At 41.8% G+C, this 14096-nt stretch overlaps 1 protein-coding gene across 1 annotated transcript in view; it reads left to right on the forward strand.

Annotated features, from left to right (window-relative positions):
- The window catches only part of LOC117258412 (cadherin-4-like), a 340223-nt gene that overhangs the window by 125705 nt on the left and 200422 nt on the right, over nucleotides 1-14096 (forward strand). Inside the window, exon 3 of the mRNA XM_033629314.2 lies at nucleotides 8139-8162. Coding sequence (XP_033485205.2) covers nucleotides 8139-8162 — 24 coding nt within the window. The remainder of the gene's footprint in view (nucleotides 1-8138; nucleotides 8163-14096) is intronic.

Below are 14096 nucleotides of genomic sequence, written 5' to 3' on the forward strand. Positions count from 1 at the left end.
TCTACAGCATTTCCGTGTCACAATTATTACTATTACAATTGTTATTAATTACTGGAGAAGTGCAACAGTGTTTGTGACAGTAAGGGACTCTTCGTTGTTTATCAGACGGGGATGGCTGGGGTCTGACTTGTTTTTTGTTTTGTTTTGTTTTTCATCTTGACCCTCCCCAGAGCTACAAATATTTTTCCTTGAGCCTTCCTCAGTGACTGTGGGGAAAGTATGACTCTGCCTCCACCATAAATAACCATGTTTTTCAATACTCACACCAGACTCAGGTAGTGTTGGAGCCGGTGCAGCGATCAAACAGCACACAGGGAGTTATCACGGAAACAAACAGCTAATTTCTTAAGCAAAATGCAAATCCTCCTTACAAATCGCATCATCACACAAGCTGTGTGTACACTTCAGCAGAATGGGGGTGCATGACAGCCACACAAAACCAACAGAATTTAAAAAGTCTACACACACGCACACACACACGTCACAGCGTGGACTCAGCCAACATTAGCAACATGTACATATAATGACTGTTTTCCCAAATAAACTGTAACACAAACAACAGTGGCAGCAGAGGCCAGAATGATATTAGATACTTGGCACTGCAGCTGTTATTAGATTTTTAAAAACTTACCCTTTGGTGATCAGAAGTTAAAAGTTGAAATCAAAAACCTGGATTTGAAAAAAGCCTTGGTTTCTAACTACTGCCATAAATAATACATGGCATGAAAATTTTTTAAATGAGACATGTAGAATAAAGTGATTTTTGATTAAATATTACAATCTCAAGCTTGGATTTTGTTTCCTTAGGGCTGCCATTACTAAGAATTTTCCTTGTCAATCAATAATAATCATTTAGGGCCATTAGTCGACTAGTCGCCCGCATGTTTACCACATTAATTTAATTATTAAATGATATATTTTGGGCGGGGCAACACAGTGGTTTGAGTTGAAGGTGTGAGAAAGAATAGTATCAGTAACATTGTTAACACTGTGCTACATTACAGAGAAATACAAAACCGTACTAATGAACCTTCATTAATATAGACCTATATTTTATCTACAAGTGCACGTCACACACTGAGCGAGCCGCCTGTTAATGACGCTGTCGGCAAAGCAGTAACGATTGTGCTAAGTGGCTAATGGGCATGTAGCTACTTCCATGTTTCAGATGATACGTCATGTTTGTAGTCGACCAATAAAGATGAGTTTACATATCACCTTGGGTTCATCCTTCACCTTCTCAAAATGATCCCACACTTTGGATTTCCTGCTCAACATGTTATTAACTAGCCTGTGGAATAACCGCAGGTACCAGCCCTGGAAATTAGGGGCCGTACACATGCTGCATCTTTAACCACCTGGAAAATGTGAGGTCGGGCGATGAGTGCTACTCTCGTGCCTTTTTTGTTCCAACTTTCAAGAGCACGGCGGCAGGTTGAGCTGTTAATAAGTGTGTAGGCCTGTCGTCTGTTGGACAGATGTAAAGCTCTGGGTAGCCCTGCACTAACATGATCAACTTTTTCATATTTATCACAGACTGATATTTACAGAAGAAGGGGAAGATATCTGTCAGCTGTGATTGGTTTGTAACCTGTCTGACTGCTGAGCGTGGCCACTTCCTGTGTCTGTCCTTTCAACTAAATTTCCATATGGTTCAGTAATATAGGTTTTGTTTGTTTGTTTTTTTCTGCGACTAAGCAACCAATGAAATCCTGACAACTAATAACCTTTCTGGTCAACTAACATTTGGTCGACTACTAGGGGGCAGCCCTGTGTTTCCTGATGGAAGCGTTTGTTGCACATATTGTATTCAAGAACCATCAAAATATAAAAGTCTGACAATAATTTCTGCTTCTACACTTTCTGACTGTAATAGATGGTGTCATTTTAGCAGCGTTTTTAAGAAAACATGCCTGTCAAACCAGCAGGCGGGCTTGGGGGTTTAGGGGGTATTTACAATAAATACAAAATACATCCATTTAAAGTTGTATGTCTCTCCCCTAAGCCAAAACACCCCCACCCCTCTCATAAATAACGAACAATCCCTAGGCAAGGTTGAGCATGTGACATAAAGAAGATGAAAGCAAGGAAAGGGGAAAAGAGGAAAGGAGGGCAAAAGCTAAGAAATATGTACACTCAGCTGAGAGACGGTTGTTGAAGCTGCGCTCATCATCGCTGATGCTAGCTTTCACTTTGATCGTTAACTAAAGTTATATTCATCACACAGTGTTTATGGCCTCAGTCTAGTCTCGTGCAGGTGTACCAATCCTTCGGTCAGACATGCAGTAAGGGTAGAAAGAAGCAGCTTATTGGTCACAAAAGAGAGGAAGCATTCTCAATCAAGTTGAAGCTTTCCTTGCGTATAATATTCTATGTTTTGATGCTCACAAGTGACAGATGGCACAAAATGTGCCAAACTGTGCAGAAAAGTGCTGACAACAAAACTGCTGCTGACAATCATCTATGGTGCAACGTGTTCGGCAACTTTTACAACACAGCACTTTCTGCACAGTTTGGCAACTCGTGTGTTATTTGTTATGTGAGAGCATTAGAGTATAAAAATGCAACTTCAACTTGATAGAGAAATATTTTTCTTTTTTCTCTAAGACGAGTGTTTGTAGCCTCGAAACGACTACACACAAAGAAAGACTCTTGCTGTGGAGTGACATGAGATGATGTTGTAAAAGATGTAATGGTTCCTTCAACCACTGCTGCCTCCAGTCTTTCAAAAACAAACTTCCTCCCGCTGAGGCAGACTGAAGAGGCAAGCAGAGAGAGAATGGTTGGCACTTTGGTAGTGGTTCAGATTTTCTAGCATGCCACTTAGTGCGTCCATGGCAACCACAGGAACCACACTGGAGAAAACAATGGAGGAGTTAATTTCACTGGTGTCTGAATATTCCGAATTATATGACACATCTTCACCAGCGAACAAAGGTATGAAAGAAACGAGGTCTGGAGGAACTGAAGCTGAGAGCAACGGTGTTTATTTAATTAGTTACCTGTCTTGATTTATTCTTAATTGATGCGGGCCACAGGGGCAGCGGTGGACCCTGTTATCTCTCAGTCAACATGCGGCAACATCACACACATCACAGTGTGGCAGGATTACTGGCGCCTGCTGCGGGCACCAGTAATCATTCCGTCTTTTATTTATGATCCCTCTATGATCCTTTCAAGGGGTTCGGTGTAAACCTGTTTTCAGTGGTTGCCAGTCAGTGTCATTATGGCCTGGCCTTATTTGGAGCATTAACTAATTCAAGCGTAGACACTTCCCTGTCTGTGTCTGTGGGCGTACAGTAAATGAAGGCTGTCATTTAGAGCAATTTCAAGTTGACAGCTTTTCATGTCTTGATGTTTTACTTCTTCTCTGTCTATTTGCTGTCTATGTATCGGATCAAAAAAAAAGTAGTCGCAGGGTAAATAGATGCATTTTTAATGGGTAATGAATGTTCTAAACATCAACATGAATACTCTGTAGCCATGCCTGATTAGCTATTAAGATCTCTAAAATGTGCTTTGGTCTAAGTTTGCTTCTTGACTTGTTTTCTATTCAGACTATAGACATCAGATTACATTAGAGTCTACCGATAAGAGGGCGCATGTTTACCTAAATGAGTAGGGCATTGTCTTGGTGTCAGTCTTCCTCTTAATCACTCTCCTCTCCTCTACTTTGTTCATTCATCCTCGTTGGCAGTGAGAGGCGAAATTTATGAAAGGTAAAGCGCAACAGTTGATAGATGTTTATTTCCTTATTCTGCAATGTGCCTTAAAAAGTTGTTTTTACTGTCCTCAGGCATGCTTTTGGGCAGTCTTAACTTTACTGGGCTTCCATACATATATTGCAGTGGGAAAGCTGTATTGACATATGCCCTACTTTACATAATACTCAAACCCATAGGAGCACTGCTGCGAGTGCACGGGCGCATCAGAACACCACTCACATATTCACTGCAAATTAGTCTCCAAATCCATATAAGCCACTGATAGCTGGGAAGAAATGCAGTAATCAATGATGGAGGTTTTCTTTACCTCCCTAAACAGCAGAGTTATTAATGCGCACTGACACCAATCAGCATGGTGTCTCTGCTCCGACCCGGTGAGTACTAGAGAGATAAGGAGTGGTTTCTCATGATTATTTATTATAACTTAGCTGGTGTTCATTATTTATCATTATCAAAACAGTGTTAATAGAGAGCACGCTACCACATTTTCTTTCAATTCCTCTCCTACCCAATATATTATATCAGTGTGCGCAGAGAGGAAGTGACATGCGGTGTAGCACCCCGCTGTTTACTGCAGGTAACTGTGCGTAGGGGTAATTAATTAATCTATAATTGAGAGTATGCCTTATTATATTAAAATTAAATCACAGTTAAGTTGTGTTATCTCCTACGGTGCCTGGGTAGGGACATGGAGAGGGGGAGGGGGAAAATATCAAAGGTTTAAAAAAACAGAATATGTACTTCTGCAGGATCTCACAAAACTTTTTCAGAAAATGAAAGAAAAAAATAGCACCACGCACACATCTGTGGGAGAGGTTCATGGCATTTTATTTTGAGATTGGCCTCATGTATGAAGACATTAAATCAGTGCTTGGCAACAGGCATGGTTTCACTAGCACATTTGCCAGAAGAATGTCACATTTGAACATTTTGAAACATATATCAACATTGCAAAACAAAGTGATGTACTGTATGAGCTTACTTTGTCATCAGGAGGTAGAAAGGATGGTGGATGGAGTGATATCTTGGCGAGACACCTGCCAAGCTGCAGACCACTGTTCGAAACCAATAAGCAACAACACCTGTTGGTTTTGGCGAGTCGTTGTTGCGTTTCTAGCAGCTTTTTGGGTACTAAATATGGGTGTTATACAGTGATCCATTGCTGTCTATCCACTGGGAATAGTGCCATTAAAACCTGTTGTTTTTTTTTTTACAAGAGACACTGCTGCATTTCCAGCCGGGATAGTGCCACCAAAACCGTGTATTTTAAGCCGAAACATGATCTTTTCCTGACCATAACAAAGTGGTTTGTGTCCCTGAACATAACCACGTTAACCACAGTGTTGTTAAAACGTAATTTTTCAACGTATCAACGACATTATTATGTGCAAATGTTACTTTTTTGTCTTTCGCAACAACATACAATGTACCGGCAGTTGAGTTGTATTTACACAATGAGAAACATCCGAAGAGAATACTAGTGTGCCCTGCGGTCCCTCTGCCTCACTCCATGCCACTTTGAGAACACTTTGCCGGGAGGAGAGCTGGCGGCAGCTCTGGAGATGGACCTTCTCTTAGTGGTTGTGGCTCAAATTCAGCCAATGCAAACACCATCCTGGGATCATTTAAGGGATCATGGGATCAATATATTTGTATAATACCCAATTGTTTTTAAAACTGGGCTCAGTGAGTGACCCTGACCCGGAGAACCCATTGGTTGTTACTGGTTGTTGAACATTAAACTGTGGTTACTGTAATTTGAAGCATTCTCTGGCACAAGAGTTTCCTTTGGGATTAATTAAGTTCTATTAAATTTGAATTAAATTGAATTTGGGGTTTGATAAATGGTAAATTCCTCAGATTTAATGCCCCATATCACTATTTTCTAGCTACGGTAGCTGTCATATTTTGTGGGACCTGCATGGGAATGCAGCCATCAAGACTCCAAACTATTTTGCTTTTTGTGTGTTTGTTTGTGAGATTGCGTAAAAGTACATATTTTTTTCCCTCCATGATCCCTCCTGGAGTCTGTAGTCACCCCCCTTTTTTTTAGCCTCTGCAAGCTCTTGCCCAGAAAGCTTTTTCTTCTCATTATAGTGCAGTAAGTACTGTCTCTTTCTCCAAATTAAGTCAAGCTGATACTCTAGAGTACAGTTTAAGATAACTATTACTAACGAGTCTTCCATCGCAGCTTTTCTTAGCTGATCTCTTAATGTGCTGCAAAAATCATGTAAATGATGTGAGGTGCTAAAGTAAATGAAATGCCTGTCTGTTGTCCACCAGCTACCTGTCACTGTTGCTGTCTTAGTCGCTTAGACTTGTAAGACGTGTGGTTTTGGCTGCCATTATAATTCCTGTAAGCTCTTTTTAAGCTCTTTATCTTTAACTACATTGACGGATCCAACGGGTTTTGCAGTAGCATTACATAATAGTTTTATTTTTTTTAATTCACAGACATGGAACAATGTGTATTTCACAGGCTGTGGTCTGGCACATGTTCTGTTGATCATCATTTGGACTGTGGGTATGTTTTACTGTTGACTGATAAGGTTCAGCTGCTCTATATTGTTGGTATGATGTTTAATGTTCAGCACAGAGACCGGTAATTTTGCTCAAAACATTTACTGTTCTCCAAAGACACGTTTTATTTTACATGAGTTAGTGTACACAATGTTAAATGCTTAAGCTTAAAACACTAAAAAATATTTGTAATTCAATTCTGTGATTTGTAACTTTTAAATGTGAGAATCAGGTTTGTTTATCACCACAGACAACACAGGCAGTGAGCATCTCTCTCCTTTCTCTCTGGTTGCCTGTGTTTTCCTGCAATGTTTCATAATCTCTGTAAAACTGATCATCTACTCAGAGTAGTTATCTTCCAAAACTTTGAAGACACTCAACCTACACTGCTAGCGCTTGCCAGAACATTTCTGCCTGACATATGGTAGTCTTTGTTTTACATAACAAACAACAAAAAGAGTGGGATATGGGCCACTGATTGTGACGTGACGGGTAATATGTTATCGTCTATGCAGCTACCCTGAAGGTTTTAACAGTGGTGAGAGTTTGTAAGCCTTTGGGGTGAGAAGGAAATGGACCAAGGATTTTCTTTTAGTGATAAGGTTGACTGCGCCAGGCTGTGAGAGTGCTTCACTAACTAATTATTTGAAGCCTCCACTCAGATTAGGGTAGACATGCAGAGCTTATGGACAGTCGCATAGCAGACAATCAGACCATGTAATAACCAGCGGGCCAATATTTGCTCAAATCCACTGTAACACCTCGCAAAACAAAAGTGTGTAAAGCCCTAATGCTCAGTCCAATCCCACGCCACACTGCCTTGATAAACACCGAAGCCACCCCCACAATAGGCGCCATCTTTACTCTGGCAATTAGGCAGAGCTTTGGATTATCACTTCCTCAGCCCAGCACGCCACAAATCCATCCGGATTCAATTATTCCCCTCCCATGTCTATGGCCATTTGGGCTTCTTGGGCACATGGCCAGTAGAGAAATGTTCTAAAGGATTTCAACTGCTGAAAGTACAAAGTTATACAAAAAAAAAGAGCTTTTTTTCCTTCTGTTTTTTATTTATTCTTGCATCCTTGCAAGTTTGACAAGTCTATTAAATAAAAATGAAACCTTGGGAGCTTACAAGCACTGTCCCGGTAAATATTTTATGAGAACAATAAGCTAAATTTACTGTATTTTTCTCCTGCACAAATGCGCCTCCTTCTTTTTTTTTTTTTTTTTTTTCTGTTAATGTTCAGTGTTGTATAAAAAATGTGTTGCAGTACATCCTTCCCTTGAAGCAGCCCATGTTTTGATCCACGCCTTGTGGGCCAGGAGTGTCTCTAGTGGGCTCTGAGTAAGAACCTAAAATGCTTACTGAAAGGATTTGATTTGCTCTGTCTCGCTGCACCTCAAAGGCATTATTTTTACTTATTAGAAAGCTCACTCAGGGTAAATTGTGTAAGAGATCAAGGGTTTCCAGGGGTCTGGAGACTCTCATCTTTCTACTTGAGGCCTCTCTTCGATGTGTTTGCTCTGATGCTTTTTTCCCCCTCCACTTGGTTGGTCCTTTTGGAGTGGAAAAAAGGCTGCTGTGTGTATTACTCAGACACACCTACTGAATGTGTCCCCTATGTGTTTTCATATTCAGGCACAACTAAGCGTGCATGAGTGGAGTAAAGTGGATATTCTTTGCAGTTCTGAGATGAGAGACCCCCCCCCCCCCTAGTTGTGTACCCCCCCCCCCCCCCCCCCGTGTGTGTTTATCCTCCTGGGTGGCTCGTTTCCCTCCAAGCAAATCACCGCCATGGCTGTCATCTCCTTCATTTTATGTGTCTGCTATACAGCAGCCTGTCAGCTCCTAACACATTCTTCTGTGTGTCTCCTCTCTTTTATCTACAGATACCACGGTGTCATCACAAAAAGGTAAGACAGCACTCAATCAGTCACCTGTGGATCCCCATGCATTTTCAGATGGGTGGCGCGTGCACGTGTGCGTGTGTGTTTCTCCGTGTGTCTGTGTGCATTCTCAAATTTTTGCTAATGAGATGAAAAACATTTCATGGTGTTGTTGATGTTGATTTGAAATTGAGTCATTCGGTGTTTCTGCTACAGAACAATCTGTTTGATTACAAAGTCAATCACTCACACCCACTGACACCTAGACTAAATTACCCTGCTATCCCGCAATGATAGACAGCCCACAGTCTGTTTTGCATCGCTTTCTGTAAGTCTTATGTTAAGACTAATCACAGTTCTGTTTAGACTCCTCCACACTTTCATGTGTATGTTAATGTGTAGTTGGGGGAGGTGATTGTTTTGCATAGTGGCTCTTCAGGGAGAGACGTGGGGGATGTAGGAGGAGGGGGAGATGTTTGTAGGAACGTACCTGTAGGCTGTTTTGATTTTGTTAGATGATGGGGCCACACAGTCAAACTGTCTAAACAGCTCCGGGGGTCTTGTTCTGAGTGGCAGCCCGCAGGTGTATGCACCGAGCAGTCCCAGCCCTCTACTCTTCATAGTGGAGATACGGTAATGGCAGAGGGTGTGTCACGCTCTGTGATTGCAAAGCAGGAGCAGACAATCACTCAGGAGAACTCCCCGCTGATTTTGTTGAAACTTTCTTTGATTTCCCGCTGTGCTTATAAGAACTTAGGTGTTGTTTTGTGCGAGCTCGTACCAGAGCAGAACAGAAGGCAGTTGAAAATATTTTCATTGTCACCTGGATCTGATATAATGTGCACAACATGTACATCTGAAAAAAACCTAAACAGTTGGCTTGTGTCTATGGGAACATGTTTTCACCTCACAAAGCTTCAGATCTGTTAAAGCTGCTTGTACAGTGCAGGAGGCATTGATATAGTGCAACTGTGTGACAGGTTACACTTAGTGTGCCCTCACCCACCCACTCACACCCACACATACACACACATACATAGTGTTGTGAGGCCTATGTATGTGATGACTATGAGGTGTACGATGCTGTCAGATGGGCCTATAAAGGTAAGTGATGTGGGTTGCCTGAGCCCCGCTCTCTGATAAATGTTGAAGGGGAGCAGAGGCTGGCATGGCGTACATCATCCCTCCACAGCTGCACTCGCATATGTTTCTGAACGGGAGGGAGATAAATAAGGCCACGCAACCCTGACAGTGAATGAATGCCCACTGTTGTTAGCCCGTGTGTGTCTGTGTCTGACTTCTGTGTTTGTATGTCTTTCTTTTCCTGCCCATCCAAAACGTCCAATTCAAATCCGTTTAGTCGGAATCATCAACAAAAACATTCGCTGTCTCTCGGCCCCACACGTTGAGAGTGCCACAGAGAAAAAATAGACTGCCGTATTCATCCATACACTGTGAGTTATGGATGGCTTTGCGGTTATGACAGTGCCATCGGTACCGAAGAGCCATGGGGCCTTGAGGCAAAGATAGTGTACATAAACCATGTGTTTGTGTGTGCACAACGCTTAAAAGACTGGCATATAAGTGTGTGTGTGCATATGTGCATGTGCCTGAGCATGAAAGCTGGAGAAAGCAGGACATTTGTGCACACTGGCAGTGTCAACTCCCCACAGTCTCAATCTGTTAATATTCAACATGAGAGATGTGGGTCTCCCATCTGTTAAATGAGTACAATGCTACAGTACACGTGTTAGACTGAAGGGCAGCATATAGTATTTAGGTCCAGGTAGTTTTCAGGCCGTGGTTGTGTAACCTTTACTATTGTTCCTCACCAATATCATGATTAATACAGGACCTCATTATAATGTGACCTTATTCTTTAGTTCCCTACTTCTGTGGAACATCCCCACTATCCGCCCCCCTACCATGACATCCTTTATCCAACACCTCTCCACCCCCTTACACTCCTCCTCCCTCTCTTCTGCCAAATGAAGTATATTTATGGCACCTGTGCTGGAAAAACAGTCTCCAGGAGACGTCCCTCTAATTTCATTTTCAAAATGCCAGCAATAAATTTATCAAATGGGCTGAATCGAATCGGAGTCACACGCAGTGCCATCCGTCATGGGCTGTCCCTCAGGGGCCTGTGGGCGTACTTAAGCCGGCCAAAAACCTCCGCTGGCAGGAGAAAAAGACTGAGTGTTGGAAAGGGAGGGGGGTCCTGGTAGGAGAGAAACCAGATGAATGTACTGGAGAAATATGCTGAGAACAAAGATGTGCGTGCATATCTTTATGTGCTTAGATGCATATATGCAGGCATGAATTAGCTAGAGTGTGGATGCATATGTGTATGCAGAGGTCAGTGCTAATTCTCTGACACATAGGATCCTCACGATATCATCTGAGTTAAGCACTTTGGCTGTCAATGTGCCAGTGTAATAATTGATTAATTGCAACACAAGTTAATTGATTGTTTTGCTGGTTTTTGCATTTGTAAATCCCTCTCAGTTCAAACACCACTTTGAGCTTTATCTCCTCCCCTGCCTCTGAAAACTCCAGGTTCACACGCTCTGTGCCCTCCCATTCCCCCTCCCATCTCGCACTTCCTCATCCTTTGTACCTGACTTTGGCACCTTTGCCTTTCTCTTTAAGTGCCTTTGTCCCTGCTTTCCTTTTGTTTCACCCCTCTTTCCCCGTGCCCATCTTTTCTTCTCCTCTCAGCGTTTATCACTGTGCAGGTTAAGCCAGGCGTGAGTGAGGGTAAAGCAGCTTAGTACTAACAGGGCTAATGAAGTCAGGCCCCGTATTCCTCTGACGGGGATCAGTGGCGCTACTCTGTGAAGCCTGTCAGCGTTTAATGATTAGATGAAACATTCAGACACCCGCTCCGAGAAGACAGGCACACTGATATGTGGTAATACCCAACTGTGGTCTCTGTTACACAGATCCACAAACATTCATGCATGCGCACGCACTCATCATGCAAACACAAACCGTACGGTCACACACTCACATGTGCGTGCACACATGCACTCCCACTCCTCCCATTTTTGCGAAGGTGTTGATTTATGACTCAAACATGGCATCAAGGGTATACACTGCAAAGTGATTGGAAGAAAAACGAATGACAGAGACTCAGAGAACGAGCAATCTGGCTATTGATTCCTGTCATGTGCAGGAAGGTGGAGAAAAAAGTGAGCTGCATGTGAGAGATTTACCCCTCACCTTGATGAGCAGATTGTAAACAACTCCACACGCTCTATTCAAGATGCATGCTGTGATCCGTGATTTTCACTGCTTCTCAATTCTGCCTTAAAAAGCACGATAGAAAATCAATCAAAAAGGCCAACGTCTCTAAACCTTTTTGAACATTTCAAGATTCATCACTGATTCTAAATCCTATTAGATAGAGTTATCCTCCTCTGGATAACTTGCTCACTCTTGGCAGCTTAATGTGTGGTTGAGCTGGAGTATGTGTTGTTAGTATGTCAGCAAGTGTGTCAGTGTCAAAGTGGGAGGCTGTTTGTGTGTTTAAAGGCTAAAACTGAGGAATGGAGTGACAGAGGCAGTGGTTGGGTCAACAAGCTGCCTGTTGGAGAGAGTGAAAGGGTGCCTGCGAGGGCTTAGCCGCTTTTTGCCCCATTAGCCGCACATGCTAATTTACCTGTCAACTTACATCTACACAAGGAAACTACACGACTTCTCTCTCTGTTTCTCTTTCCGCACTTGCCTCCTCTCTAAATCCCTAAATCTCCAGATCTCTCACTCATTACTTTTTTCAATATTTTCTTTCCACTGCTGAAATGCAAAAATATTCCATCCTCACACCAGTAATTTCTCGATCTCATGTGAAATTACCTGTTTAGCTCTAGCCAAGGTGTACTAAAGGGACAGTTCCCCACAAAATCTAAAATACATGTTTTTCCTCTTACTGTAGTGCCATTTTTATTGATAATGATAATATAATGATAATAGAATAACCATACAGTCTATGAGAATAACTTAATTTACAAAGCACCTTACATACAAGAAATACAGCACAAAGTGCTTTACAATAAGGGCATTATAAGCACTGCGTCCTTCACATGTAAATAGACATAATGGACATAAAACAGACAAGGCTATTCAATATAAAAGGACATTTAAAACAGTTTAAAACATGGATTAACTTATTCATAAAGTCAAAGAGATTTGTAAAACTATAAATCATAAAATCGAGTAAGATTTTTTAGTAAAAAGAAAGAGTTTCAGACCTGTTTTAGAAAGGTCAGAGCTAGGTAGAGGCTAAAGTGAACAAATTTGTTTTTTGCTTACTTTTAAAAGTATCTAGCGAGCTAGCGCCCCTGGTATCTATAGGTAGTGCATTCTATAGCTATTGGGCATCTACTCGTGGAATCTGCTAACTCACCTGAGCCGGCCAACATTGCAACACAGCTGAGGAGGACACCGCTGATATTAACAACTCACACTGTCACAAACATGAGCCTCTTATCCAACAGTGGATGCACACTTCCTTCTGCATGGTGATACAGTCAGTGGGTGTAGTTCTGCCAAAAGAAAATAGTTCCTACATGAAACTTCTCACAGCAAAGTCTATCAAACATTATCTTGAGTAACGGGGTCGTGATCTCTGGAAACACACATTGCTGTGTGTTTTCAAATGTATTTTATTTGGTACTTTTAGCACCACAAGCTGAGTGCCATCTAGTTCAATTATATTCAAGAGAAGGCAGACATCGCTACAACCGAAATCTCTCCAACATTTGACAACCCACACCAAAACAGTTTAGACTGATAAACAACACTACAAGCAAGAGGAGACTTGTGTTTTTGATTTGTGGGTGAACTGTCCCTGAAGACATAAAAAATACATTCATGTGCATTTCTGCCACTGTGCAGCTGCTGTCATGTATCTCTTGGTTTAGAAAGCCTCTTTACTTGGAGAACCTACTTGGAAATATAGTTTAACAAGGATTGAGCCTAGAAATCCCATGTAGTCCAATGACTAGTATTTATTATGTAAATGTTCATAATTATATGGGGCACCTGGCTCCACCTGTTCACATATTCAATTGTCCTTGGTCAAGACACACTGACCCTGATCCGCAGGACAGTGCCTTACATAGCAGCTCCTTGGCCATCAGTTTGTGAGTGTGTGTATGAATGGGTGAATGAGAGGCCAATTGTAAAGCACTTTGTCCTTTAAGGTAGAAAAACACTATATAAGAGCAGTCCATTTACCATTTTATTTTATGCCTGAAGCTGCTGAGGATTTTTAAATCTATTAATAATTTACCTTCAGCGTTTCTTCCCTCCTCCTGTGATGGGTTGGTAACTTACCAATTAGCCAAAGGCTGTCTCTGACAGTACAACACATCCAAATAAGAATTAAGGATATCTTTACCCTAAATACATAGTACAGAAAAACAAGGCTTCTCGTTATTTCAGCACTCTAAAGGAGCACATCACTACTTAGCATAGCAATTAGAAATGCCCACAGCTTAATTCTCAAAATTGGTAACTGATAATCACAATGCAGTAATCCTCGTGTGATCTTCGCAGCTATTAACAGCCTCGTAAATCCAGCTCCAAAAAGCCTCTCTGACACCGCTGCCACACAAGAGTGTGATGAGTTTGCAGCATTGTTCAGAGACACAATAATAAACATTAAGTTGACTACTAGCTAGGGTGTAAATAATGATGTGTGAGAGACCTTGTCTGGGCTCATTAAAAAAGTAATGCAATTAAAACCTCATCATGCTCCCTTGATCCTGTCCTAACCACCTTTTTTATGTGGAAGTGTCAGCGCTCAGGAAGTCGTGGTCATTACCTAAAAGCTGCCATCACAAATCCAACCTCTTAACCTCCGAAGTTCTTCACACGCGTTGACATTTTTACTTTAATTTAACTAGGTTTTATTTAGATAAAGTCTTACCTGACTGTTACCACAGCACTAACACA

This window comes from Epinephelus lanceolatus, chromosome 8 (assembly GCF_041903045.1).
Source record: "Epinephelus lanceolatus isolate andai-2023 chromosome 8, ASM4190304v1, whole genome shotgun sequence".
Lineage (NCBI taxonomy): Eukaryota > Metazoa > Chordata > Actinopteri > Perciformes > Serranidae > Epinephelus > Epinephelus lanceolatus.